This window comes from Pholcus phalangioides, unplaced genomic scaffold (genome assembly GCF_987345545.1).
Source record: "Pholcus phalangioides strain wild (caught in Gottingen) unplaced genomic scaffold, Ppha-v1.0 ptg000037l_1, whole genome shotgun sequence".
NCBI lineage: Eukaryota > Metazoa > Arthropoda > Arachnida > Araneae > Pholcidae > Pholcus > Pholcus phalangioides.
This window is the reverse complement of record NW_028301624.1, coordinates 2,354,163-2,380,940: the sequence shown is the minus strand read 5'-3', so window position 1 is coordinate 2,380,940 and position 26,778 is coordinate 2,354,163. Positions and strand designations below refer to the sequence as shown.

At 33.8% G+C, this 26,778-nt stretch overlaps 1 protein-coding gene across 2 annotated transcripts in view; it reads left to right on the top strand.

The window, feature by feature from the left end:
* Window positions 1–26,778, top strand: part of LOC149065901 (transient receptor potential cation channel subfamily M member-like 2) — a 62,964-nt gene that overhangs the window by 12,046 nt on the left and 24,140 nt on the right. For both annotated transcript variants that reach the window (XM_089253403.1, XM_089253404.1), the window contains exons 4-19: window positions 1,710–1,925; window positions 2,143–2,347; window positions 4,359–4,545; window positions 9,949–10,105; window positions 10,885–10,978; window positions 11,524–11,651; window positions 11,883–12,074; window positions 14,511–14,839; window positions 15,364–15,616; window positions 15,855–15,948; window positions 19,076–19,169; window positions 20,368–20,557; window positions 21,981–22,124; window positions 23,868–24,098; window positions 24,819–24,993; window positions 25,609–25,671. In XM_089253403.1, the coding sequence (XP_089109529.1) occupies window positions 1,710–1,925; window positions 2,143–2,347; window positions 4,359–4,545; window positions 9,949–10,105; window positions 10,885–10,978; window positions 11,524–11,651; window positions 11,883–12,074; window positions 14,511–14,839; window positions 15,364–15,616; window positions 15,855–15,948; window positions 19,076–19,169; window positions 20,368–20,557; window positions 21,981–22,124; window positions 23,868–24,098; window positions 24,819–24,993; window positions 25,609–25,671 (2,752 nt within the window). The remainder of the gene's footprint in view (window positions 1–1,709; window positions 1,926–2,142; window positions 2,348–4,358; window positions 4,546–9,948; window positions 10,106–10,884; window positions 10,979–11,523; window positions 11,652–11,882; window positions 12,075–14,510; window positions 14,840–15,363; window positions 15,617–15,854; window positions 15,949–19,075; window positions 19,170–20,367; window positions 20,558–21,980; window positions 22,125–23,867; window positions 24,099–24,818; window positions 24,994–25,608; window positions 25,672–26,778) is intronic.

Sequence of the window (26,778 nt, the reverse complement as noted above, 5' to 3'; positions counted from 1 at the left end):
CCACTGCCATAGAGGAATGTGAATATTCTTTCCGAACTACATTTTGATCTCTGCTTGGTTATCCAGGCTTTTGTACTTCATATTAACAGCAGAGAGTGACACCGTTTCTCTCTATATTCTTTACCAATGCCAACAGGGCAGAAAATTAAATTAGGCGGTTTGACTGATTGTCGATATTTAATTGATGACTGAATTGCTTTTGAATTTCTGTATCTCTTTCAAAATTTTGATTTCTTATGTGCAAATAAATTACATATTTTTTGTAATTTATGAACTAAATAAACCCGATAAGAATACTTGGTAGGCTAATGTTTTTTGGACGTGCAAAATATCAATTCGGGCATCTATCCAGGGCCGGATTAACCATTAAGCAAACTAAGCATGTGCTTAGGGCATTGAGAGACAAGAGGCACTGCAAAAAATGATCAAATATTGTCAATATATGATAAATATATATATACGCTATCAATTACATTTTTTAATATAATTTTTTTCTCCAGCATCAACCATCGGTAGAAAATCCTAAAATTTTAAGGGCACTTCATTGTACAGTTGAAGATCTTTATTGAAATGCTGATCACATGGCTGCAACTATAAGGAAAGACGGGGGCAGGGGGGTCTGGTGCCTGTGCTCTGGACCAGGAAGAATGCTGTGTTTACTCTTTTTTTCGGTCAAAATTGTGGGTGAGGGGATGGTAAATTGAAATCAGATCCCACAAGTGACTGGTTCCTAGTTGCTGCCCTGAGAGTGACACAAAAGCAGGGAAACTAAGTTAATTGTGAACAACTTGTGTCAATGCTCAGTTTTTGGTTTGAAATTTCGCTCTATTTTCAATCAAGTAAGCCCGGGTAAAAAAATATTTTTGAGTGTAAAGAAATACTTATTTGTAGTGTAAATAAAGTACTGCAAATTATTATTATTATTTAATAATAATGTGATCCTCGCAAATTTCCAAAAGATCTGCACAACCTGCCCAGAGAATTTGTTAGTTTTAGTAGACATCCATGTCCAAATCGAGATTCAAACCCAGACCTGCACAGTCAAAGGATAGCTCCCTAACCACTTGACTGCCAGGCAGCTAATAGCATTTTATCAATATTGCAACAATAAGTATTATATCAATTATAAATTATCTAATAGCATTGTATCAATTACAATAGTATTATATCAATTATAAATTATCTAATAGCATTGTATCAATTACAATAGTATTATATCAATTATAAATTATCTAATAGCATTGTATCAATTACAATAGTATTATATCAATTATAAATTATCTAATAGCACTATATCAATTACAATAGTATCATACCAACATTGACAAAAATAAACATAGTGTCCTTTATCTCCAGCATACAGATATATCAAATAAAAAATCCTTCAACATAAGTTGAATGGGAAAAAGATGTGTAGCCTGCGTATACGCTGCATTAATCGTTATTTTTCTGGCTGGCTAGCAGTATGGGTCACCCTTTATTGTTAGAATTTTTTTAGCTGTCCATTATGAGCGACATCTGTTATTCTACTGTAATACTCTCAAAAATAATTATCATTATGATCAGGTTTTAGTAATTCTAATTTTGATGGGAAAAGCCTGAAATTCTAAGTTATATCAATTTAAAGAAGATTCTTCCGTGTTCATGCTGAAAACGTAACTGAAACGTTGTAATAAAATTTTGCACTTTCGGTTTTTTTTCTTCTTCAGGCTGTGAACACAACAGAAATGTGGATAATGACTCAGGGTATGAATATTGGTGTCAGTAAACTTATTGGCGATGCTGTCCACAACGAGTTGTTGAGACGTGAAGCTCTACGATGCCACAAGCATCCAGCGCAGTCGAAATCATCCCTCCCACCAATTACTCTGATCGGAGTCGCTCGAGAGGATCTTATATCATATGGAGACATGCTCGATGGCAAGGTACATGTAATATTTGATGTCTTGTTTAATACAAAAATAATAACTTTTTTTTTTAAAAAAAAAAACTAAATTGGAATATATTTGTTGTAAGCCTTTTTTTATTTATTGTAGTGTAATGTTGCCTGTGTAAGCTGGTTCATCTTTTGAATCAAACTGATTTGCATTATTCCCGTGAACAACATCTGGAACAATCTGATGATAATTATTTTTCTTTTAGGTCACGAGAGTTGAGATCGAAAATGAAGGCAACCAGCCAGAAGAGAATAAATTTGAACTGAACTCTGATCATTCTCACTTCCTCATTGTGAAAGACAACACTGTCAGTAAAACAGGAATCAATCATTTTCTTTTAAAACTGGAGCAGTACTTATCCACGGGCTCTGAGTTCGTAACTTCTGATGTGGCAGATAGCGCTGTGAAATGTATGTCTTTTCCATTCATTTTCATCACTCGTCTTTCTAGATAGATATATATATAGAAAAATATACATTATGAAAATTAAATTTTTTTGTCGAAACTCACCAATATCAGTGCCATAGGCAGCTGTAATAATCAGTGTAGTGAAAAAATATTGTAGTATCCCCAGTTCACATATTAATTTGTTTGCAGTATTTTATTTAAAATATGAAACTTTTACAATATGTGTATATATATTTTTTATTTTATTTTTTTTAGCTTCAAAGTTTATAGCTGTTTCCTTTCCTGAAATATCTGAATTCTTTCATGAGTAGGGCTTGACAAATCACAAATTCTACGGTGCAGATGTTGACTAAAAAGTTGGAAGCGACACTGAAAATCTTTGTGTGATTGTTAAATTGTGACCTGGGGTGACACAAAATTTTCGGAATTGATGTCATGTCAGCGAGTTTATTAACAGAAAAAAAATTCCACCAAATCAGAAAAAAGTTGAAAAAGATTTTGGGGGGATTAATTTGCTCCTAAAAATATGGGCCAGTGCCCAAATGTTTTTATTGTATTTTTTATTTGTAAAGCCCTATTTATGAGTATACAGTTTGAACTCGCTTATAACAAACACAAACATTACAGATTTTTACATATAACAGTTTTTCCATTTCCTGTGAATTTTGTATTGCTTAGCTATGCTTATCAAGCTGGTACAGATAGAACAAAGTTTGTGTATAACTAATATTTTTTCTGGTTTTTTTCTTTCGACTTTGTTATAAAATGGATCAGACTATGCATATTCAATGAAATAGTATATTCAAAATTGTTGTGAACTCACTGTAGGGCAGTGGTTCTTAACCAGGGGCTCTTAGAGCAGTTTTGGGGGTCCATGAACTTGGATATAACTGATATACCGAGGATGTCACTCTCTGTTATCCACACAAAGGTTTTTAATAGCTGGATGATGCGAAGATATAGAGAAAATTCAACTGCCTCTGTGGGGAATCGAACCTACATCCTTTCACTTTCAGGGGAAATGCACTATAGGGCATTAAAAAATTTAGCGCATTTAGGGCAACAATTTGATTTTGAAAAAATAATCCTATTAGTTTCTACACCCCCTTCTATCAGAACATCTGGATTAAATGACGATCTACAAGCGCTGATACATTGGTGAACTGCAAAATAGAATTGTTGCCAAAATCTACTGAAATGTGTACTTTGACAAACGTTGATTTCAGTGATGTATAAACAAAAGGCTAAATTTTTCCTGAACCAGAACATAGATAGGTTTATTTTAGGCTCTTTCAAAAGCTACTTTACCACACACCAACTCCTGTGATACATTGCCACTAAGCAATTTCCAATCAGTGGAGTTGGGTGGGAAATGTAGGTGTCATCTATTGGTGGCCGTTCCAGGCTCAGTAAGGGAAGAATTTTTCATTGTTCTTTCCCAGATTTGAACCCATGGACCTTGATGGTAACCTTCATGGTGGAAGAGCATCTTACCATGTGTGTGTGCACCACCCGGGCACTTTTTTTTCGATAGCTGATAGAAGGGACAAGTTTTTGGTAAATTTAGGTAGACCTATTTTTTACTGATTCAGCAAAATTACTGATTTTTATTATTCTAAAGTAATTATAATTTTTTTTAAATTACTGTTTTTTTTTTATATTTTCCTCGAGCGGTGGGCTCTGCAGAGCACCGGTTGAGAACCGCTGCTGTAGAGTAACTTCACTGATGTTTTGGCTGCACTATTGGTAAAAATTCTCACTCGGTTCATGAAAGCGCAGTATTTATCTCTCATGTTGGACCCCAATTATGATCTATAGATATGGGGTATTACAGCTACGGTTAACAGCATGTTTTGATGTCAAAATTATTTTTAAAAATATGAGTATATGTACTAGCCAGTGGAATCGTTTTTTGTGATTATTATTTTTTTAATGATTTAATGAGAAATTTAATACGAGTATTTTTTTGTTTTATGTTCTAGCTAATTAGTTTTCATAATTGTAATCTTCCAGCCTGTAACAGTTTTTCGTCATTGACTTCGAACGAGATCCCAGTTGTAGCAGTTCTAATACAGGGAGGTTACGACTGTGCGCGATTGATACTTGACCATCTGAAGAAACAGCTCCCGGTTGTGGTTCTTAGAGGAACTGGCGGTTTGGCTGATCTTCTCGCTTATGTCTATGGGGAAGTGTTTCACAGGTTAGTGTGTTTTTGTTATTTGAGTGTGTGTAATATAGCATGATTTTGTGAACCATAATAAAAGGGGTTTTTTTTCCAACAATTATGAAATTATGTATAACATGATTATCAATCTATTACAAACTTTTCATGTTTGCTGTACTCTTGTATATGAGGTTCAAATTTAAATATTCATCTGTATGTATGCCAGAAGTGAAGGGGACTATGTCCATTTTCATCAATATTGGGATAACGCTATTATTTGGTAGTATGTTCATGGGTTTAGGACACAGTCCTATTTCAATAAATAACAGATATTCACTTTATAAAACAAGTGAGATCCGTAGAAATACATAAACCAAAAAAAATTTTAACGGCTCTCCTATAACATTTCCCTTTTATGACATGGTGCTCTTTACCTCTGGCCAGGGTTGGGTTTTGACAAGTGTCAAAAACTGGTTTAAACTGTCAAAAACTGGTTTAAACCGTCAAAAACTGTCGAAAACCGTCAAAATGAATGCCTTTTGATAATGTTTTGAACATAATAGGTGTACAACATGATGAAAAACTTACTTTTTGGCATATTACAATGTTTTATTTTTAAACATTAATTTATTACAATAATTAAAACAAAATATTAATTATAATTTGCACTTTTGAATTTTTCAACATATCTAGTCTAGAATATATAAAATATAATTTTATGGTTTATTTATCTAAGCTACTCATTACCTGTGTTCAATTTGTAAAGTGGATTAGAGCTGCTTATTCAAAATATGTATGATAGGGCATCAGGGTTAGGTTTTTGACCCCAGAAACTAACTCGGTATTAAAACTATCAAAATCTTACTGTCAATGATGTCAAATAGTTTTTGTTAACTTGATAGATATGTTAAATAACAAAATACTTACTTTTATTTAGATTAAAGGGTTTTATATTCAGAATTATAATTACTGAGGAAAAATATATATTTTGATATTTTAAATTTTCTGATCTGCCCAAAATTTTATTCCATATAAAATTTCTGACGCAGCATCTGTTAATGCACTAACTAAACTCATTTATTTTCGCCTGAAAATTTCTTAGATCAGTGTGTATAAATTCACACAGCTTTAAAGAGTATTTTCAACCAAAGCAGAGCTGACAAGACTTGATACCCAAAGCATTTGTTTTGCACGTTTGAATACAGCTTCAATTGGAAAACCATTGCATTATAAATACTAGTAAATGTACCATATCATAGTGCAAAAGTAAGAATAAACCAAGTTTGACATATACAAGCTAGCATTGCCAAATTAAATGACATTTTAGTCCTACAATTTAGTATTTTGATCGCTAGATATATTTCAATGTTATGTGCAATAAGAGTATTGTTTTAAGTATCAGTGGTTATCTAGATAATTTAATAATAACAGAAATCAACATTACATACATGATGTAATAAACTTTTTTAAACACTTATCTGTTGTAAAAAGAGTACAGCAGATAGTTTATATCAATGCATATATATAAGCAGTTGAAGAAATTTTGGAAGGTCAAGAATCATCTTGAATCAAAGAATGTCAAATCGTTCCACAGTTTTCCATTCAATGTTCATGTTATGCTTTATTCAAATTTTATAAGAAAAAAAACATATATTGTCCAAAATAATTCTGTCGGGAGTAGAAAATTATTTTAGAATCTTATTAAATATTTATTCTTTGTATAACATAGTCATTTTAAACATTACATGCAATTAACGTGTGCATTTTCAATGGGAATTTTTATATCGAAAAGCAATATTTGAGGTTTTTGACGGAGGGTTTTTGACGTGACAGTTTAAACTGCGGTTTAAACCGTCAAAAACTGCCATGTGTCAAAAACCTGCCAACCCTGCCTCTGGCATACAAATATATTGCATATTTTCCCAATCTCGAAGCACTTTAGTGATATCTTCAAGTGCTGCAATCAAGGCCGGCTTAAGAGCAATATGCGCCCCATAGCAAGTAATTTTTCTGAGGCCCTATCTGGAAAATTCTTCAAAATCTCAACCAGATCTTATTTTTGTGAAGCCCCTCACTTCTCTATCTCCCTCCCCTGCTGGGCCCATTATTTAAGCCAGCATTCCAGCCTGCAACCTACTAGTTGCTAAGAAGCATTCAAGTATTACGTCAGCATTCAATAGGGAGGGGGGTGTTTCAGGTTTGCTCACTTTTGATGACCAGTGGGGGGGGGGGGGTGTCTGAATGATATTTATGTCAGCAATCTAATCAGAGGCATACTTAACATATCATCCTTATGGGCTCACATGTTCCATTAGCAACTGACACTAAATGGGTCCTCCAGGAGAAGACCTGGTCGAGTCAGGGGATTTGTTAATGTATATTTCTTATATATTTATGCATAATATAATATTTCATTATGTTAAAATGTATTTATATCTGATAACATTAATTTTATTTTTATTAAATGCTTTTTCTCACGTGTGGAGGTACCCGTGGGCTTCCATTCCATCATAATAATTCCATGATCTCAAATAGCCATATTCATGTAAACATTGTGGAGAAGCCTGATCAACTTCCTCCATTTTGTTGAGACTGTTGCCACCGAGAAATGTAATAGTGTTCGAAAAATAATTCACTCCATTTGTCTGTATGCAAATCTGTTGAATGATATCATCAATTTCATCGTACGTCGAAAGCCAGCAGTACTCAGATTAGTCCGAAGACAACCCCGTTCTCCACTACTATGAATAGTCTGAGCAGATGTTACAGCGTCACATGCATTCATTCCTTTGTCCTGCTTTCTCTTGTGAGCAGCTTCGGATGTAGAGCAGTAAGCCCTTCGTCATAACTTATTAACATCAGGTGATGTTGTTCTATTTCTCTAGCCATGTTTGATTAATATTTTCAAGTGCAGTGCTTCATACTACTCCGGGTGATCTAGGTAGTCAATCACTGGTTATAATGATTTCTCTTGTTAAAATTCATCAATTATTTCGTGAATTATATTAATGATAAAGTGGTTTATATGAGTATTGCACGTCCTACGGTGATGTGATTTACTTCTGCTTGTCGACGACTCTGTCTCCCACAATCCTCTGTGCTAATAGTGATGGTCATCATTGTCATAATCTGGTGAAATCCTCAAGATGATCTACTGTGTCTTCATCTACTAACATCCCAGTGTTATTGTGTGTGTGTGTGTGCTGATCTTCAACAGTGATCGTGAACTCTCACCAATTAATGTGGATTGTTTCCGCAATCATGATCCAATCCTGCTGAGAAATTATGGTGTTTTCTCCAATTAATAGAAATGTTGTCGACATAAACTGGTGAGAATGTTCTTTTGTTAAATGTTGAGATCGAAGTTAAATTGATTTAATAGTAATACAGAAGTAATAATAAGCTAAATGTAATTTAATCATATGAATTGTGCGTGAATAACTGACTTGATCTGAAATTTGCTAAAATTTTTCTTGAACTGACTGAAGACACATTCAATGGATGTAAGAATCATGGGAAGTAGCTAATGCTTATGCTACATACGCAGAGTATCAACCTTTGAAGGAGCACGAAAGACTTGAGGGGGTCACTATGAATTTCGACTCCCCACCCCAGAGAAATTTTGAGTCCTTAGCCTTCAAATGGCATTGCAATTGTGGCAGAAATTGGTTATATTGACATATAAAATATTTTATAACATGCAAGTATTTTCTTCTGATATTTTAATTTTTTAACATTATTTTGCATCATAAATGAATTTGTGATTGTTTGCTGACCAGGGGGGGGGGTCAGAACCACAACTAGATGCTTAGTCAGACAGGGCAAGCACACATTTCGATGTCCCCTTGTAATGTTGACGGAGAGGTGAAAGGATAAAATTTTTGCGCCCCCTCTGGTCCTGTGCTCAGGGCAGCAGACCCTCCTGCTCCCCCCCCCGAGTTGTGGCTCTGGGGGAGGGTCAAAATGGATAAAAATATGCTAATCTGATGTAATATTTGAATGGCCCCAATCACTTTTATAGCTATAATCAGACTTCAGTATAACATCTATCTTTTTTGACATTTCCGCTCAGTATAGAGTGTGGCATACAAGCCTCTCTCTCTCTCTCTCCCCCCCCCCAGAGAGCTGGCAGACCTTCAATACGATATTCACGTAACTCAAAAATTAAGGTATCTACTATTTTCTCTTCAAAATATGGAAAACAAATGGCTGCATTCTAAAATGCAACACATATATAGTGTAATAATGAGTGCTTGCTTAGCCGTCGTTACATCCCGGATTCTATTTTTATCTTTCCCAACATAAATTTAGTATTTGCGAATGACAACAATGAAACACAGTTTTCTTTCCACTAATAAGATTTATAACAACATTAAAGTTTTTTACATTTCTTAAGAAATTTTAACTGGTTTTCTTAACTGGTTAAGAAATTTTAACCAGTTAAAAAGATTAAACATAAATGCAACAATTTTTTTTAGAGATTTAACTATAGTAAATATTGCACATTAAATTATTAAGATCTCACTGATCTGTCAGTCAGTTAGACGAGATTCATATTTCCATGTCAGCGGCACCTTTCTTCTACTGTACGAGTATTACCGCCGTGTGTCCCAAGTAGTCGAGCTCCGAGACGGCATCAGCTAAGCTCTGCTATCATGAGCAAGATCCCACGTGAACCATACAGGACCAGGTTTCTGGACGGAAGAGAGGTCGATATCCAGGCGAGAGGACCAACACTCCACCACGCCCGGTGAGAAGACTAGCATTCCATCATGCCTGACAGGAACAACAGCCATTATGTCTAAAACCTAAGCCGTTACATCTAAACTTGATTAGACTGTTGGTTCACCAGAACATAGAGACGTACGCCTATTTGGATGAAACGTCTTATTAAAACAAATCGCTGAGTGTGTTTGTGTATTTTTCAATCTTCTTAGCACACTGGCGACCTTTTAAGGGAATTTTCCTATGCCAAGATCCAATCAGACAGCTGGATCAGTAGCCTGTAAAAATTTAATATATTCAAACGTAAAACTCATTTGCATATCATACGGAATGTGTGTACATATGTGTATATGTGAATGGCTTGTACGTATTCATTGTAAATATTGCTCTGGGGAATTTCTAATGTGTATGTATAGTTAATAATAAACTATAGTCAAATAGTATTTGTAGAGTATCATCACAGATTGTGAATCCCTGAAACCCAGATTATTGAATAACCAGAGTCCTTAACATTAAAAGCATACAGTTAGAGTTCATGAATTAAACTTTTATATGTCCTTCAAAACTTTGGTTATTTGACACACTATAGGACATCAGTGGCATCACTATTGATTATTAAGTTATTATGCTTGTGAAGCCATTCTCATTCTACATACTGAATGATGGACATGTGTTGTCATATGTGTGTAATTTTGATATTTTTCTTTGTCACAGACCTCGAGCATTTCAAGATGCAGAGTTTGTCGAGAACTTCTTGAAACCTGAGCTCTCCTGCAAAATTACTCAGAATTTTGAAAACCTTCGTGACAACAATTTAGCCCGGAATATATTTAGAGATCGTATAATGGAATGTGCGAGGCACGCTAAGCAAGTAAGAAAGCATAGTATAGATACACACCTCGTCTAACAAATGCCTTGCCTAACAAAGATTTTTTTTTTAATGTTTTACTACAGCTAATTTTTAATGACATGAATGCACACATGAAAATAAAACAGCTGCATCACTGTGTTGTGTTCAAATTAGTCACTCAAGCCTGATTAACTCATGTCCACCTTGGAATATTTTTCCAGAAGTATCTCCTATTTTCTTTTTGAAAGTTTTTTGAACTATTTCATGTACAATAAAATATTCAGCTAATAGAAAGTGTATTGGGTAAGGGGGGGGGAGACTACTCTAGGGGGCTGGCATTGTATTTCAGTAAATGTTTGAAGGGTCTTGAAATAGTAAAACAAATGAAGGAAGAATGTCACAGAACTTTTGCTCTTCTTGCAAAATACTATTTGCACATTTGGTGACACAGAGTTATTCGCCCCAAAGCAGAATATGCCAAATTTTGTGAAGCGTGTCATGGAACAATCAGTGCTACTGCAGAATAATATTGGAAAGAATGTTATGAAAATAAGGGAAAAGAACTCGCTCATTATGGAATTTTTACTGCAGAACATTTTTAATCAGCTGAGGGCTTGTTGCAGATGCATTCTGTTGGGTGGGTGTATTCATAATTCAAAGTTTTACTGTATTATTGAATAACTGAGAAAATAAGTTTTATTAGGAACTCAAGTGAAAGTTAGTTGTTTGTCATGATCAGAGTCTTGATGCGAATATAATGTTGAAACTAAAACCTAATGTATATTTGTTATTTTTTACAGAATGGGCAGACATATTTGACTATTTTGAATTTGCATAGCCATGGCTGTAACCTTGAAGATCTAGATGAACACATCCTGAGAGCTCTTTTCAAATGTATTTGTCAAATAGCTTTTTCTCTCTCTCTCTCTGTACAAGTCAATTTGTAATTTAATTCTATACCTGTAAAACTGATTGATGTGAAGATTAATTTAGGAAAGCAAAAAAATTTATCTGCTTGTTGGGGAGGGGGGAGCTTGGAGGGAGGAGATAGAACCCACATTCTCTCACTTGCCGGGTGAGCTCACAGACTACAAAAAAAAACAAATCTCAATCTTTCTTTAGAGCTCGTGTGTGCTCCAAAGGTTCGACCGTCCATGTATGGTCCCGCTCAGCGCACACAAGTTCTAAAGAAAGATTGATGTTCATTTCCTTTTCCTTTGTTGTCTAGGGCTCTCACCTGGCAAGTGAAAGAATGTGGGTTCGATTTCCTGCAAGGGCAATTGAGCTTTCATAAATTCATCTTTACATCAGTCAGTTGAAAACCTTTGCAGAAATAGCGGAGAGTAACATCACATCCTTGGATTGAATGATTAATCTTACCCGATTCATTGCCTGCAAGTTAAATTTTTAAATACTAATGCAGTGAATGCTAATTTCAGCTCAGAGACCAAACAAGTCAAATTGGCATTTACAGATGCAAAAAGATCTGTATTTGACTATGGACTGGAATAGTGCCCATGTTGCTGTGTCCGAGGTTTTCATGAAAGACCCGTCAAGCAAATTTAAGGTATAATCACTAAACTGCTGTATTTTTTTCATCATTACTTAACATTCATTTTTCTTAATATTTGAACTTGTTGTTACTGTATCTATTGATTGTTTTTTACACCTTTGCTGTACCATTTTATGACAGAATAACTGATGCAATGGGGCATTCTCAAATTTTTTGGCTGGAATTTGTTTATGAAAGATTGAATGAAATTTAATATCAAATTTTAACTTGTGTTTGTGGTTTCAGGTTGATTTTTCTATTTTCCATGAAGCACTTATGAGACCACACCGAGAGAGTTTTGTTGACCTATTTCTTGATCAAGGTTTCCAAATCCATAAGTATCTTGCTCCACAACGTCTAAGGTTTTTGTTCAACAGGTCACAAAACCCAGAGTTTTTCCGCACTGTTTGCTGGGAAGGTGTCTTGGGCCATAGTCCGGTAAATGTCTTGCAACCTTAATATGTAGAAGAATGTCTGTGCTTTCATGGCTAGTGTCAATATAAGATTCTTGGCTAATGGTTTATTAGAATTATTACCTTCAAATGTGTTTCGTTCACATACTGTTGCAAACATTTTCAGTCTTTCAATTCAAAAGGCAGGTGGCAGCACTTGAACACATAACATGCACTGCAATGATATAAATTCAGTTCTGTTCCACAAAGAAAATTCTGGCACTGCCACCTCTCTTTGAGGCCATTAAAGTATAATGTCAGCATTGAGGGGGAAGACTTTGGATTCACTTATCTTCTTAAGATGGGGGGGGGGGGTAAATAATGATTACATCACCAGCCATTATAAAAATATGAAATATTCTTAATTGCATCTTTACTTTCCATTACCTATCCATACTACTCCATTAATTAATGCTCAAAACTGAAAATGCAAGCTAAAAATGATTCCTGTGCATACATAGCAAAGTTTATTTCAGCAGTGCCAGACAGTGGGGGGCACAAAGAATTTCCTACCACTAGAAGGGCCAAACTATGTGTCATACCTATAAGGGTTGCTGGCAGTCATTTTGACTGCTGCTTCTTTTTAGTGCAATATATTTAATCACACCAAAATTTTAGGAAAAAAAATAACAAGCATTGTCCCACATGACTAATTTGTTAATTTTAAAGAAATTTACCTTTTGCTAAGCATACAGGGTGTCTATAAAATAACTCCAACTTTGAATATGAAAATGTAGAGGGCAACTGTTTACAAGATTTACCATGGAAAAAAAAGATGAATATTGCATTTACATCACATCTACATTGCTCCATTTTGATGATGTACACCTTTGTATATATGCTAATAAACAGTCTTATATATTTACACTATTTAGTTGTTCGAGTGCTCAATGGATAATATATATTATTATGTCCCCAAAAATTTGCCTTTTTGAAGCAAAACTAGGGAGCTATTAAAATTTTGTATTACAAATTAATTTATGAAGAGGACATAATTACAAAAAAATACATTTTTTTTTTTAATTTTCAATCAGTATTTTCTAATTCAGACAGTCACTTCTGGAATCACTACTTTTTCTTTCAGTTAAATACAGCAGAAAATCATTATCTTCTTTGTCAGAGTGCATTGCAAGTCGACTCAGATATATTGTCTGAAACATCATTTAGTACTGATAAAATATCATTATTGTTCTAATACATCTGTCTTCTATAAGAGCCATTTGTACTCACTGTGAATGACCCTCTGTTTCCTAGAGAATGCTTTCAAAGTAGATTGTGGCATGAATAGTTATGAAATGTCAAACTACAACAAAAACAGTTTGCCAGGTGAACGATAAAAAAAGTTTCCTTAATTTTGATAATGGAGGCTATATATACATAGCTAAATACCATGCTATATACATAGCTAAATAAGAAATTATGTTTTTATTATGAATACATGAACTTTTGCTATCTCTGAGAATAGACTTTTTTAGATTGACCAGTAACATGATGCTAAATTATTTTTTCTTATTGGTTTATTATTCTTGATTATATGTTGTACTGCATGTTCCATCAGAGAATAATAGAGAATAAGAACCTAAAATTAAAAGTATACATCAATGCCTCCCCAAGAAGAAAACGTACAATTTACATTATAGCAGTCGAAATGACTGTTCTTGGCCGTTCTAGGCGTAAATGCTGATATCTCCCAAAAAAATCCTTCAATATCTTCTAATTTTTATACACTGAGACAAGTACAGAAATAATGAAAGGTCATTAAAAATTGAGTGTGTTCTTTAAATAGTGCCAAGATTGTAGCATTTTCAAAATCAAAAAAGGTCAAAATGACTGTTCCTGCCATTCTAGTGTTAAAGAGAAATTTTGAGTTATTAGTCTGCAAACAGCATTGAAATCAACAGAAATTGATAATGGTAACAAAAAATATATTTTTTCTTCTGGTATTTCAATATTTTTACAAAAGTACTTTTTTGCATCAAAATAAATTTTTGATCATCTTGGAGGGAAAGAACATGAGGTGCCCCTGTCTTCCCACATACACCTCTTGTCCCAATATGCAATATGCCGTGGGCAGGCCAGAACTTACTCAATTTTGCTGACAATCAGAGGGGGGAGGGGAGTCAAAGTTGGCTTACTTTTGCTGACAGATGGAACAGGTATTAAAAATGGCTAAAAAATCTGCTGACATAGTACTGAGGATGTCTGCCTTGGATACAAATGATGTATTTGAAAATAATAATTACACAGTACCATAATTCTCTAGCCCAGAATCTTCTAGGAGCCTTGTTTTCCTAGTGTTGACTAATGCTCATCTACTTTTTCTTTTATCTCCCAATATATATTTTTCACTCCTAATAGATGTTTCAGTTCAATGTTGTAATGTTATTTCTTATTTGTTCATAGCACATTACTTATTTTCCAGACATCAAAACTGGGCAGAAACTTCATAGACGTTGACCTAAACTTTTTGATCGAGATGTGCACTGGCATAGTTGATTTTGTGAAAAGTGATAACCTTGCTCTTGATGCCATGGCTATGTATATAAATGATGCATCTTCTGCTGAGAGACATGCTCTTGCGATTATCAGCATGTGGGCTGTGTTTACGAATAGAGGTAAACTCGCTAAAATATTCTGGACGCATTCTGACCAACCCATTCACCTGGCCCTCATATTGTCCATGATATGCAGCCGGTTGCAAGACTACATCAGTGATGCAAATGTTCGACAGGAAATTGAAAACTTGAGTAGGTATGAATGGCATATAAATTGCATTCGCTTGTGCGATGAATTTATATTATTCATTGCTTATTTAGTGTTTCATTCTCCTTGCTTATTCAATGTTTTATTCTCCTTGCTTATTCAATGTTTTATTCTCCTTGCTTATTCAATGTTTTATTCTCCTTGCTTATTCAATGTTTTATTCTCCTTGCTTATTCAATGTTTTATTCTCCTTGCTTATTCAATGTTTTATTCTCCTTGCTTATTCAATGTTTTATTCACCTTGCTTATTCAGTGTAAAATGATTTTTCGTTATATGAATTTTGAATATTATTTCAACATTGTTTTGAAATAGTGTACTCTGATTTGCTTCAGTAAAGTTTAATAATTATGTCATTACATCATCAGAAATGTTGAAATTAAGAACATATGAACCCTATGTTTTTGGATATGAACATTTCACTGCATAAATTAAACCCATTTGATATCCTTGTTGTAACATTCAGGCTTTTCGTCTTTGGCTTCATCAATTACTTATTTCATTTATGGTGCAGGGAGTTTTCCGAGATGGCTGCTGGTGTTTTAGATGCAAGTTACAAAGATTCTTCTTGTCGTTCATATGATGTGCTGAGTGAAGAAAGCCCTGACTGGTCATATAAAACCGCAGTGGATATAGCTGCTGATGCCAAAAACCGAACTTTTCTGTCTCATCCATGTTGCCAGAAATGGCTTTCACACATGTTCCTTGGAAACATCAGAATCAGAGATGTTACATGGGGAGTAGTAACGTGTCCCCAATGGCTGAAGGTCAGTGAAGTTAAACATTATATAGACATAGTCACACGGATATTTCTAATTATGTATCTTTCGTATACTTAATCAGCTTCTGCTAATTTTTGCCTTGCAACATCTTAATTACAATCATTAATTTCATTTCTCATTAGTCTTGCATAAGATTTATCTATATCATTATTTGTATTGAGGAAATTATTTCATATTTTGTAATTTTTCTCGTAGTGATAATGCCCATTTTATTATGTTTTAGGTCCTATTATGTGCCTTTTTGATCTTTCCCATGTATATATGGGTTAGGTTCAAAACTAATGAGTTTCAAGCTTGCCACTCACCATATGGAGCAGGTGATTTTTAATTCCCAAAATGTCTTCACTTTCACAAACTTATTCTGTTGTTCACGTAGAGCAGTGGTTTGCAAACTGTGGATCGCAACCCAATGGGGTAGGGGGCATATAAATGAGCTAGGAGATTGCAAAAGATTCCCCAAAATTTAAATGTCTCAAAATAAAATCATTTTCTTATTTTGCAACATAAATTAGTATGTCAACCCTAAAGCACGCTTTAACTCTTATCTGAGCTACTTATAATCAATGTGCACACTCACTAGTCAAAAGTAAAGCACAAAACTTTTCATGCTTGCAGATAGCCCTGTAAAATTTTATCAAGTTTGACAAAATCATGTAGTTGCGAATTCGAAAAATAGGAAGCCCTACAATCATTCAACTTTCATTGATTGTCTGACACAGGTTGAGCTATCTGCTGCATACACAAGCACTCACGTATTTTTTTTCACATATCTCGATCAGAATGGCAGCTTTTAAAAGAATGCAGAGTTAATTGTGCTCAAATGAATAGTATCTGTTTAGAGCCATCAATTGGTAAAATTTTTCATCGAAGTTAGAAAGAGGTGGGTCGCCAAAATAAAATTCTAGTTAATTGAGGAGGGAGGTCGTATTTCGAAATGTTTGGGAACCACTGATGTAGGTTGTCACATGCTTGTTCATTTAGTTTTTTAGAATATTGTTATTTATTCTGTATTCCATGTTCAGGGAAAGAAGTTGCGTAGTGTTTATTCTTTACCATTAAGATTAGAGCTATAATTTTCAATGATAGCTATTAGAGCTATCATTGAACAATATTGTTCATTCACACATCAGCAGCCTTGTATGTCTTCATTTTTAAAAACCTGCAATCACACCTATTAAAAAAACCAATTTGCATTGTATAACTTATTCATTTTGCATTTCTTCAAGGTGCAACAAATATTATTAAACTGCATATGACCCAGGTTCTAGTCTGGAGAATTGGTGCAAAGGTACTCAGAAAGAGAACGAAAAATGGTTCCAACGAGATTTTAAGTTTGACAAAAATTACTTTATTAACGTTTTAAACAAATTATTTGGATAACTATTAGTGATACTACAACAAAAATTTTAAAAAACTTCTCATACTAGTGGCAATAATAGTGGCAATAATCCACTTATTGGTCCTAATAGTCCTTTCACACGGGCAAAGGAATAGTTGATGAATGACGATACTTGGCTCACGCACTGCGTAACGTCATCGACCTGGAAAGAAGCAAGCAAAGGTCATTATCTGGCAATGTGAAGACTCTGTGTGGCAGGTGGGCATGGCAAACCAGTAGGCCTGACAACAGGAACTGATGATCAGCAGCAAGTAGCTGAGCAGGGGACCAGAATCATAGTGTAGACTGTACGAAAAGATGTGATGAACTGGAACCAGCTGGCAATGTGTGGCTAGCACAAGTCAATGACAGTTTCAAATCAATTTTCACATTTTTTTACCAGGCAGGCAGCTCTCCAAGAGCCTGTCAGCAAACCATATTAGTAGCGGAGAACAGACGAAATGTGACCTGATCGTCAGATCTCCAGGTATTTATACCTTACAAAAGAAGTGTGGCCCGATCCATCTCCAAGGACCAACCATCTCAGAAAACTGATATTAAAACATGACCAATGGAAAAACAATATAACAAATTTACATAACAAACAATAGCATTGAATTTTATGGAAATTTTACAATACCAAAATTTCGGCAACAACAACACCAACAATCAAAATGGGGAAGTGATCAAAATTGCACACTTCACTGTCTATAGGTAGTGAGATTATAACCACTTGTAACCGTATGTAAAAATAAAAGGTAAGAAAACTGTATTTGACAATTTGTATATAAAAGACTAGAATATGACTCTTTCCACCGGGGTCTAAGGGGTAAGGGGTATGTTACAAAGGTTAATTGCTTTCTCGTGAAAATATAAGATGCTTTGCACACTCGTGGATAATACATATTGTATTCAGGGTATGCTGATTTAAATCTTGATTAAAATCATGATTTAAATCAAAATTTAAATTATGTTTTTTCTTTACATGAATTCAATGATATTGAAGTAAATGGTAACCTAGTATGGTTTGCATGTTACTGATATGTGATAAAGTTAGCGATTTAAAGAAGTATAGAAGATCTTATATATATATATATATATATATATATATATATAGGGAGAGGGGGGGGGGGTTAGAAAGAAAGCTGCTCTATTTCTAGATTTTATGAATGGAAAACATTGTAGAAAAATATAGGGAGCTAAACTGCACTATTTTCAATGCATTGCAATATGGCACTAAGTTTCCCCTGATTAAGAAACAGAGGAATAATTTTGTGTATAAAACCTTGCCCTAATTGCTGATTCAAAATAGTAATAGATGTTGTGCCAACATAGATATCATTGGGCTTTCGACTTTACTTTTTTGTATTAAAATTTTGAGTTTGCTTATTTTTTTACTGAAACTCATTAAATCTGTGAAAGAATAAAAATGTGTAAACTATTAAGCAACATCATGCAAGTTGGAAGCACATCCACCAATTGTGCAAAAAATAATCTTGCCAATAGAATTTGTTTTATTTAGTTGATGCTGAATGGCCCTTTGGTTGTACATCGAGTGAATTGAGATGTCTGCACCAAATGGGTGATACTGAGTTGCCACCACTCATTCACTTTAATGGAGTGGGGGGGGGGGGTACCCTCATGAGAATAAAAGCACCTTCTCTACAAAAAAAAAATTTAATCCATGAAGTTAATTTGGGCTCAATGATCTTTCATGTTACATAAAAACAGATTTTTGGTGTTTGTATTTTTTGCTCATAGTTCGTTTGTAGTTTATTCATTAAATGGCTAATTAAATATGTGTGATTAGGAGAAAAAAGCAGTTAGGTGATATGAAAATATGCATTCTTAATGATAAGCAAGATTTGTTTTAATTAATAAGCAGTCGGTTAATTTTAATCAAAAAATTTCAATTTAAATCAAAATTATCTGTTTTTTTTTTTAAATCATGATTTTTTCATACCCTGATTGTATTGCATTTTATGAATCAAGAAGCTGCTGCAAAATGAGTAAAAATTTGCAATAAGAATATTCACACTGAGCTATACCAATCAATATATTTTTAGAATACGAATCAGATGATGACAAGGATGAAAAAGATGGTGAAGATGACAACTTGATTGATGACCAAAATGCAGGAAGAGGGCAGGATTTTACTTTGTAAGCTAGAATACTATGTAAAAGTTTTCCCCTCTATATATACTACTATATACATATGAGAAAATTTCCTATAATGTTTATTTGACTACCATTTTTTTTTCACCATTTACTGGTGTAATCATTCATATATCCTTATAATTATTTCTGATACAGCAAAACCTCCCAACCACGGCCACTAATATGACAGAGAAACTAGGGTTATTATTAGAATGTTACCGTTTTTAAGAGGCTCAGCATTCCTAAAAAACAAATTAAATTTTTTGCGTGCATGTAAAATTTTAACAATGCGATTATGACTAATTCATAGCAGCTGTTTGTAGTGCATGACACTCATTTTGCATTAAAAATACATAAAAATCTTGGGATTAAACACTTTTTCTATTGTGTATTTCATTCAAATAACAATTTGTCAAGTTCTAGGTACCAAATGCAACTGGCTTTAGCAAAAAAAACATGGCAATTTCATGAAGAAAAATGCCTAGTACTGTGCTTTAATCCTTGTTATCTGTAGACGTATAGTTTTTATCAGATTCATCTTCTGATACAATCAGTTATTTTTTCTGGTTATCTAGGGCAGTATTTTCAATTTGTGCTTATTCAAGCACCCTTGATCAAACAACATGGAAACCAAAGACTGTATGCTGTGACAGTGCCATGCCTTTCAGATCCTAATTTCTGCTTTGTTCTTTTCTAAAACATGTCAAGTGCCCCGTTAGCAACCACTTGTGGTTCTCCCCCCCCCCCCCCCCCCCCCCCCCCAGGTCTGTTGAAAATGTTTTGAAAAACTACTAACATTCGGAAGAACCTATAAAAATTTTATGTTTGCAGGGTTAAAGGAAGAAAAACTCCTTCAGAGCAAATCTTGGAGAGTAAAGATGAAAGAATAAATTTGAAACCAGATGAAGAATATGGCTATTTTTCCTATGATATGCATAATTTTCCTTTCATTTTCTTGTCCAGCAATGGGATGCATTAGGTTCCAAGAAAATGTGACAGTTGTTCGGAGGTTTCATTGCATTATCAGAAGGGATGCCTTGTATAGCTTTACCAAATTAGAATTTAGCATGAGCTACGCCCATTTTTCATTCGAATATTTGAAAATATATGCATATATATTTTATTTGATGTTTTTTGAGTAAATAAGATAGCTACCGCATCAAATATTTTTTTCTTATAAATATTTCTGTTACATCCACAGCCCAAAAAACAGTGTGACTGTTTTGAAAGAACGGGGTGATAACAAGAAACTATTCGGTAGCAATAAGAACAGAGACCAGGTTTCAACTATGCTGGTTCAGAGAGAAGTTTTTGTCCATTCTTCACCTCCTCTATGGAGAATGATCTTTTTGATGTGGAGTGCCCCAATCACAAAATTTTGGACTTTTCAGGTTAGTGTTTTTTTTTTCTTATTTGCAGTATCTGTGTATATATTATGTATCTTACTTTTTTTATAGAAATTTCGTTGATAGCAGCATTCTTTCAATACCACTGTATTTTTAATATGGTTGAGATTCTTTCAATATGGTTTTTTTGATAGTGAGGATTTATTAGAAACATTCATTTATTTTTTTTTAAATTAAACTATGATGCAATGCGAATTATACAGTCCACATCGCTTAATGTGATCACATCAAGACTCTGGGTTTCTGATAACAATAACCAATGATAACTATATGTTGAAAGTCCTGTTTGCAGGTATGGTGACCATACATCCTGTTTGGTTGAATGGGTATTGGTAAAACAGAGGGCAACTGTTTTTCTTTCCCGCATAATTGGTTGTGTGTTTTCAATTCATTCCATTTTTTTTTAATTCTATTCTAAAACAGGACTTTATTCCCTATTTGAGGTAAAATTCCTTTGAGGCATTTGAATGTAACTGTCTAATGCATATCACTAATTATGATATATATTTTTTATTGTACACAATACGTTTTATAGATCCCTTGAGAAAATCTCTCGAAAAAGAAATTTAAATCTGGTCAACTGAAAGAAACTGATCAAGAACTGAAATAAAGAGCTTTTTTCCTTTGGCATACATTTGCTTTCACTATAAGAAAGCCATTTCACAAAACAGCTTCATGTGTGCATGGATCATAGCAAATACAACAGACTGATTACGGCATTAAGTATGGAAATGTTTGTTAGCAAGGGAAGGGAGAGAGAGAACATATTCTAGCCTCCCACATAGTCTTGCAGCCTGACAACAATAACTTACAGAAAAAAAAAAGTTTGTTAAACCTTTGCTTCAGAATTTGCAAAAAAGAACTTTTGACGGAAAAGAAAATTGATAACATAATCCAAAGTTTTGATAACTACAGTCAAATCTCATTTTAATGAATACCGTTATAGTAAATATTGTTTTAACGAACACTTTTCCAATTCCCCAGATAAATTTACATAGGAACAATGCAAAAAACTGAATTCCTTTATAACAAAATTCCGTTTTAACGAAGTGATTTCTTCGGTCTCTTGGAGTTCGTTATAACAGGATTCAACTGTATAAACGAAATTCCTCCCATGTTATGATATTGGTTCATTCTGTTCTTTGCAAAAGTGATAATAATACCCGAATGTTGACATTATTCGTGATTCTAATAAGTGGTATCAACTGTATTTGCTTTCTCAATCATGCCAAGTAAAATCAAATATTCTAATACCATAATTTTTCAAACAAAAATCTTGAAACACTTCTCCCTTCAAATCAATCAGTACATTTTTTGGAACTTGTGGCACATATAGAGAATTTTTTATCATGAACTTTTCTCCCATATTGACTAATAAATATTGAAATAATTTTGAATTTGATCACAGATTTTCTACATTCTGTACCTCTCACTGTTCAGTTTGGCTGTCCTGTGGCCGTCGTGTGGGAACAAATACCTGGACAGTGCAGTTTGCTTATGGACGTCCTTGATTGTAGTTGAGTACATAAGGCGAACTTACATTTTGTATAAAGTGAGTGTACATTTTTTTTTTTTAGTTTTCTTTATTTCTCTTTGATGAGTGTTTGTTGAGAAGGTATTTCTGATACTGTTGCACATGAAGTTATTCAAGAATTTATCTTTACCTCACTGAATGTAGTACTCTGAATGAATGTGTGTTAAAACTCTACTGAGTAAAACAGTCACGGATGTTTATTTTGTATTCAAGATAAGATTTATATGTAACACCATATTGTCACCTTATAATAAAAACTTGTACATCAATTTTCTATTTAAATATCTCACCTATTACAGCTTTTGAAATTTAAAAAAATTAGCAACGATCTGCTCTCTATAGAAAAAAAAATTAACCTTTTTTGTGTATTATTCAATGGGATGTCCATGTTTTTTTTTACTTCCTGTAAAGTTGGAAATTTTTGATGTAGGAGGTTTTCATTATTAGGTAATGATATGATATTGAAGCTTGTAGAAACAAGGGTATCCAATAAATATCCATATTTATGGTAGCCTGGCAGGGCTTTTTTAAGTTTTGACTATAGATACGCTTTCCTGATAATAGTAAAAAACATTACTGTTTCAGTATCTATACTTTGTCCAAATAACCCAAGTTTCACAAATTTTTATGTCTACTGAAAATGAACCATATATGTCTAACATAATTCATAGTATAGTGGAATTTTTATAAACTGTTTTCTGTATTGTAATATTCAAGATGGCATCTGACCCGTTAACTTTTATGCAGAAACAGCTATTTCAAGCATGAAATTTTTTATTAATAAATCTCATGACCGAATAGAAACATTCAGATATTCGCCTTTCCAGAGTTGCCAACTACTACTGATTGTCCGTAGTTTCTATGGACAGCCGCAATGAAGTACAGAGCTGCGGGAGACACACTTAATACCACAGAAATCGGTTTAAAAAAATCTGGTCTTTTCTTTGAGTTTCTTGTGGTGCTTTATTTTTATTATTTTCATAAAATTGTATTGATCTTTACCGTAACAATGAATTTGTATTCGTATGTGAGAGAGTTCAAGAGAAGACAACCTCGGAGCCGATCTCTTTTGTCTGTGCATGGAAGGCAATCTGTAAAGATTTGTCTAAACCCGTCGCTTTACTTGATGCCCAAACACTCAAAAATCTGTTTTCGATCAAAACCGCCCCATGCTGTGGGCTAAAAACAAGTTTTTCAATGGTTCAGCATGGCGGGTCTGGACTCTGCTTCATTTCCATAGTGCATGGTCAAGCTTGCGGAACTTGTGTCAGAAAGAATGTTTCGTCATAGGTGCCTTAGGACCTCTGATACAAAGAAAATGGGGGTGGGAGGTCTTTGGTTGCTAGAAGTCCATATATACGGCCCACAAGGGCGTATGCAGGTTGAGATTGCATTAAATGTTCATGAATTTTAAGGAACTCTGCAACCTCAGAATGTTGCTTCGAGAGGTGGGAGGGTAGCTCATGTGGCCTGAGCCCTCTAGGTTCTAGTGCCATTGAGGTACTGTATTCAATGAACTTTGAATTAAAATAAAAAAAATTTAATTTTTGAGTGAATATTTTTTATTGTACTATGATTATGTTGTCCTGGGGGGTACCCTCTTCCCCCCCCCCATGGCGAAGCTGAACATTCATCACTACTGACAAGCTTTAAGTCAATGTTAGCATGTCTGCCTTTCTTTAAAAATGTTATGAACTATATGCTTGTTTTCGTTTTTTCTTTTTCAAATTGAATAATTATTTGTTTTTTCACTCATTCCAGAAGTATACAAGTGTCCCGCTGTTCTTCAAATGTGTAGAAATCTTGCTGATCATAGCATTCATAATTTTGTATGTCCTCAGCAGAATCGTTAATGTTGGTGTTTTCCTGAAACCTTATGATGGGAAAGTCGTTTTGTGTTTTGGACTCCTTTATTTTTTCTATCGTCTCATTGCTGTATATTTGCCTATATCTCCCACACTGGGTCCTCTCCTTTACAGAGTTCGACTCATGGTGAGCTATGATATAATTATCTATTTTATTCTTGAAAAAGATTTTTACTTATAGAAGGAATCAAAGCCTTCTTAAAGTTTTCTGTTTCATATAATATAAATATGATGCCTATTTCAATGTACAGTAACCCCTCATTATATCATGTCTGTTCGGAAACGCAAAAAAAAAATGTAGTTGAAGACTATATAATATGAGCTAAACTTTAATCACATAGTTGTAATAAAAGATGCAAAGTATTAGAACGTACCTTTACATTGAATATTGAAGTACTTGGCACACCCTGCGCTTCCCATCTTAGAGAGATATCAAAGCATTCCTGGAGGATGGGTGTGTCCGGAAGTTCATTAATTTATGTGAAAATAACAAACAACAGTATTTCAAGTATACAATATAAGGAATCCAGAATAAAAATCGTGATCATAACATCGTCCACTGACAATCAGTCTGTAATCACATCATTGTCCTTATGTAAATAATCGTACAATAATCTTGTACATGATAGAATCTGAAATTTAATTTATTTGATGTAGAATAATGCACCTTCACAACAAAGCATGGTGCTACCAGGGGCTATAACATTATAGAACGTTTTTTTTTCTGATTACTACGTCTAGTATTATCATGTATTGTGTCTTTCTATTCTGTTGGGACATTGACTTTGTTCACATCTAGTACATACATGCGCATAAATGGTCAAAAATATTTGTCAAATTTTTCTAGGTTTGTGTGGATTTTGTCAATTTCATGAGGATGACCCTATTGGTTATAATCAGTGGCGGTATTGTGATCCATGCTGTGTTGTATCCAGATTATCCTATGACTCCTGAGCTTTTCAGACGAACTTTTCATAAGGCTTGGTTCTCACTCTTTCTTACTCCGATTGACGATTTACAAGGCAAGGATATTTATTTTCTTATTGTTTCTCTAGTCTATAATCACCAAGCTTGGCAAAATAATATCTCTATATATGAATTGTCGCGTTGGCATGGGAAAGCATGTAAATCACAAAAATCAAATTATACAGGGCAAGCAAAAAGCTCTGTGCTAAAGCCCTTACACTTAACGATAACATCATTCTTTGGAGAGCTATAGGAACTAAACTATTTCTTCTAGCTGGCTTTACCATGTCACTGGCATAGGTTCTTACTACCTTATCTGTAAATAAAATATTTTTTTGTGACTTGCATGCTTTTCCATGTCAATGCGACAATTATTTTCATGCATTTATGGTATATTTTGAGTTTGAAAACACAAAAGTGAAAATGAATTAAATAATTGAGTCGAATAAACACCAAAAATATTTCACCATCACTCGTATTTTGTATTAACCGACAAAGCAGTAATTTGGTTATGCCCAATGCAAAGAATAGTATATAATAATTGGTATTAAACGAATTTGCCTTAAAGAGACTATATGTATTTAGGTCATATTTTTCATAAAATAACATCTGAATATTTTCTGTGCATATATTTTTAGGTTTATCTTTGTGATTATTTTGTATATTTGCAGGGGATAGTCGTTGCAATGTTACAAGGCATAATTCAAATCATGACTACTGTATGGCTGGAAGATGTAAGAATCTGCTATTTTCTTCATTTGCTCGCTTTAAAAATTATTCTCTAAGAGTATACTTGTTCTTTACTTCTTGTTATTATATTCATAGTTTTATCTATTAACCCTTCAAGTTGGTTCAGAAATTTTAATGCCGAGGACCTAATTGAAATATTAAATTTTTTTTTAAATCAAACTTTGTGCATCTCTGCTAAAAATAATTTATATCTTTTTCAATTTTAATTCCAAAATTGTAAAAAACAGTTGTTGTAGTAAAATGTTTATGCAATAAAAGTTTTACCGTGATTTATTTAAAAAAATAATCAGATGGTAAAAAATTCCACCTGTGACGTATCACATACTGAAATCTGCCCAGAGGGGTTAAGCGGTATCTGGATGTACAAACATTTCTTGCAAGTAATCAAAATTGCAAGAGAGAAATGTGTTCCAACTTATTAGTAGATATTCAACTAACAAACATGAAACGTACTAAAAAAATTCATGACAGTCAGACCTGAGTACAGCATTGTCTCTGGGGGGACCTAAATAAAAATTACTTAAATCTAATTTGCTAACTATGCTGGTGATTTTATAGACAGGACGATGCTAAAACTGACAGATTTTGTACCAAGGTCTGACTATATTTATTTAATTCAACAGATAAAAGTATTTTGAAGAAGTTGAAGCATTGAGTGTGTGTACCATGTTTCACCTTGTAAGATTCAAAAATACTTTTCTGTGCGTAATGTAAAAGCAAACATATATCAGTATTAATCCCCATATTCTCTTCTATGGGTCTCGACCAAGCAATATTGCGTGAATAACTAAATTCACTACTTTACCATGCTACCAGATGTTATACTTTAGGATACGGAAGAAACATTTGATCCCAGATACAAGAGATTATCTTATAATACGAGTAAAACATATCAAGAACAAATATGGAAGAGTAGATTGACTTTGTCCAAGAATACTAAGAAATCACCAACGAGTCAGTCAGATATACAGAAAATACAAATTTGCATTTTCTATAATTCGTTGCTGATTTCTTAGAACAAAATAGTCTCAAAAGTCAAGTTATCAAAAAACGTGAATGACAAAATACTGCTGCTAAATTTAGCCTGTTGA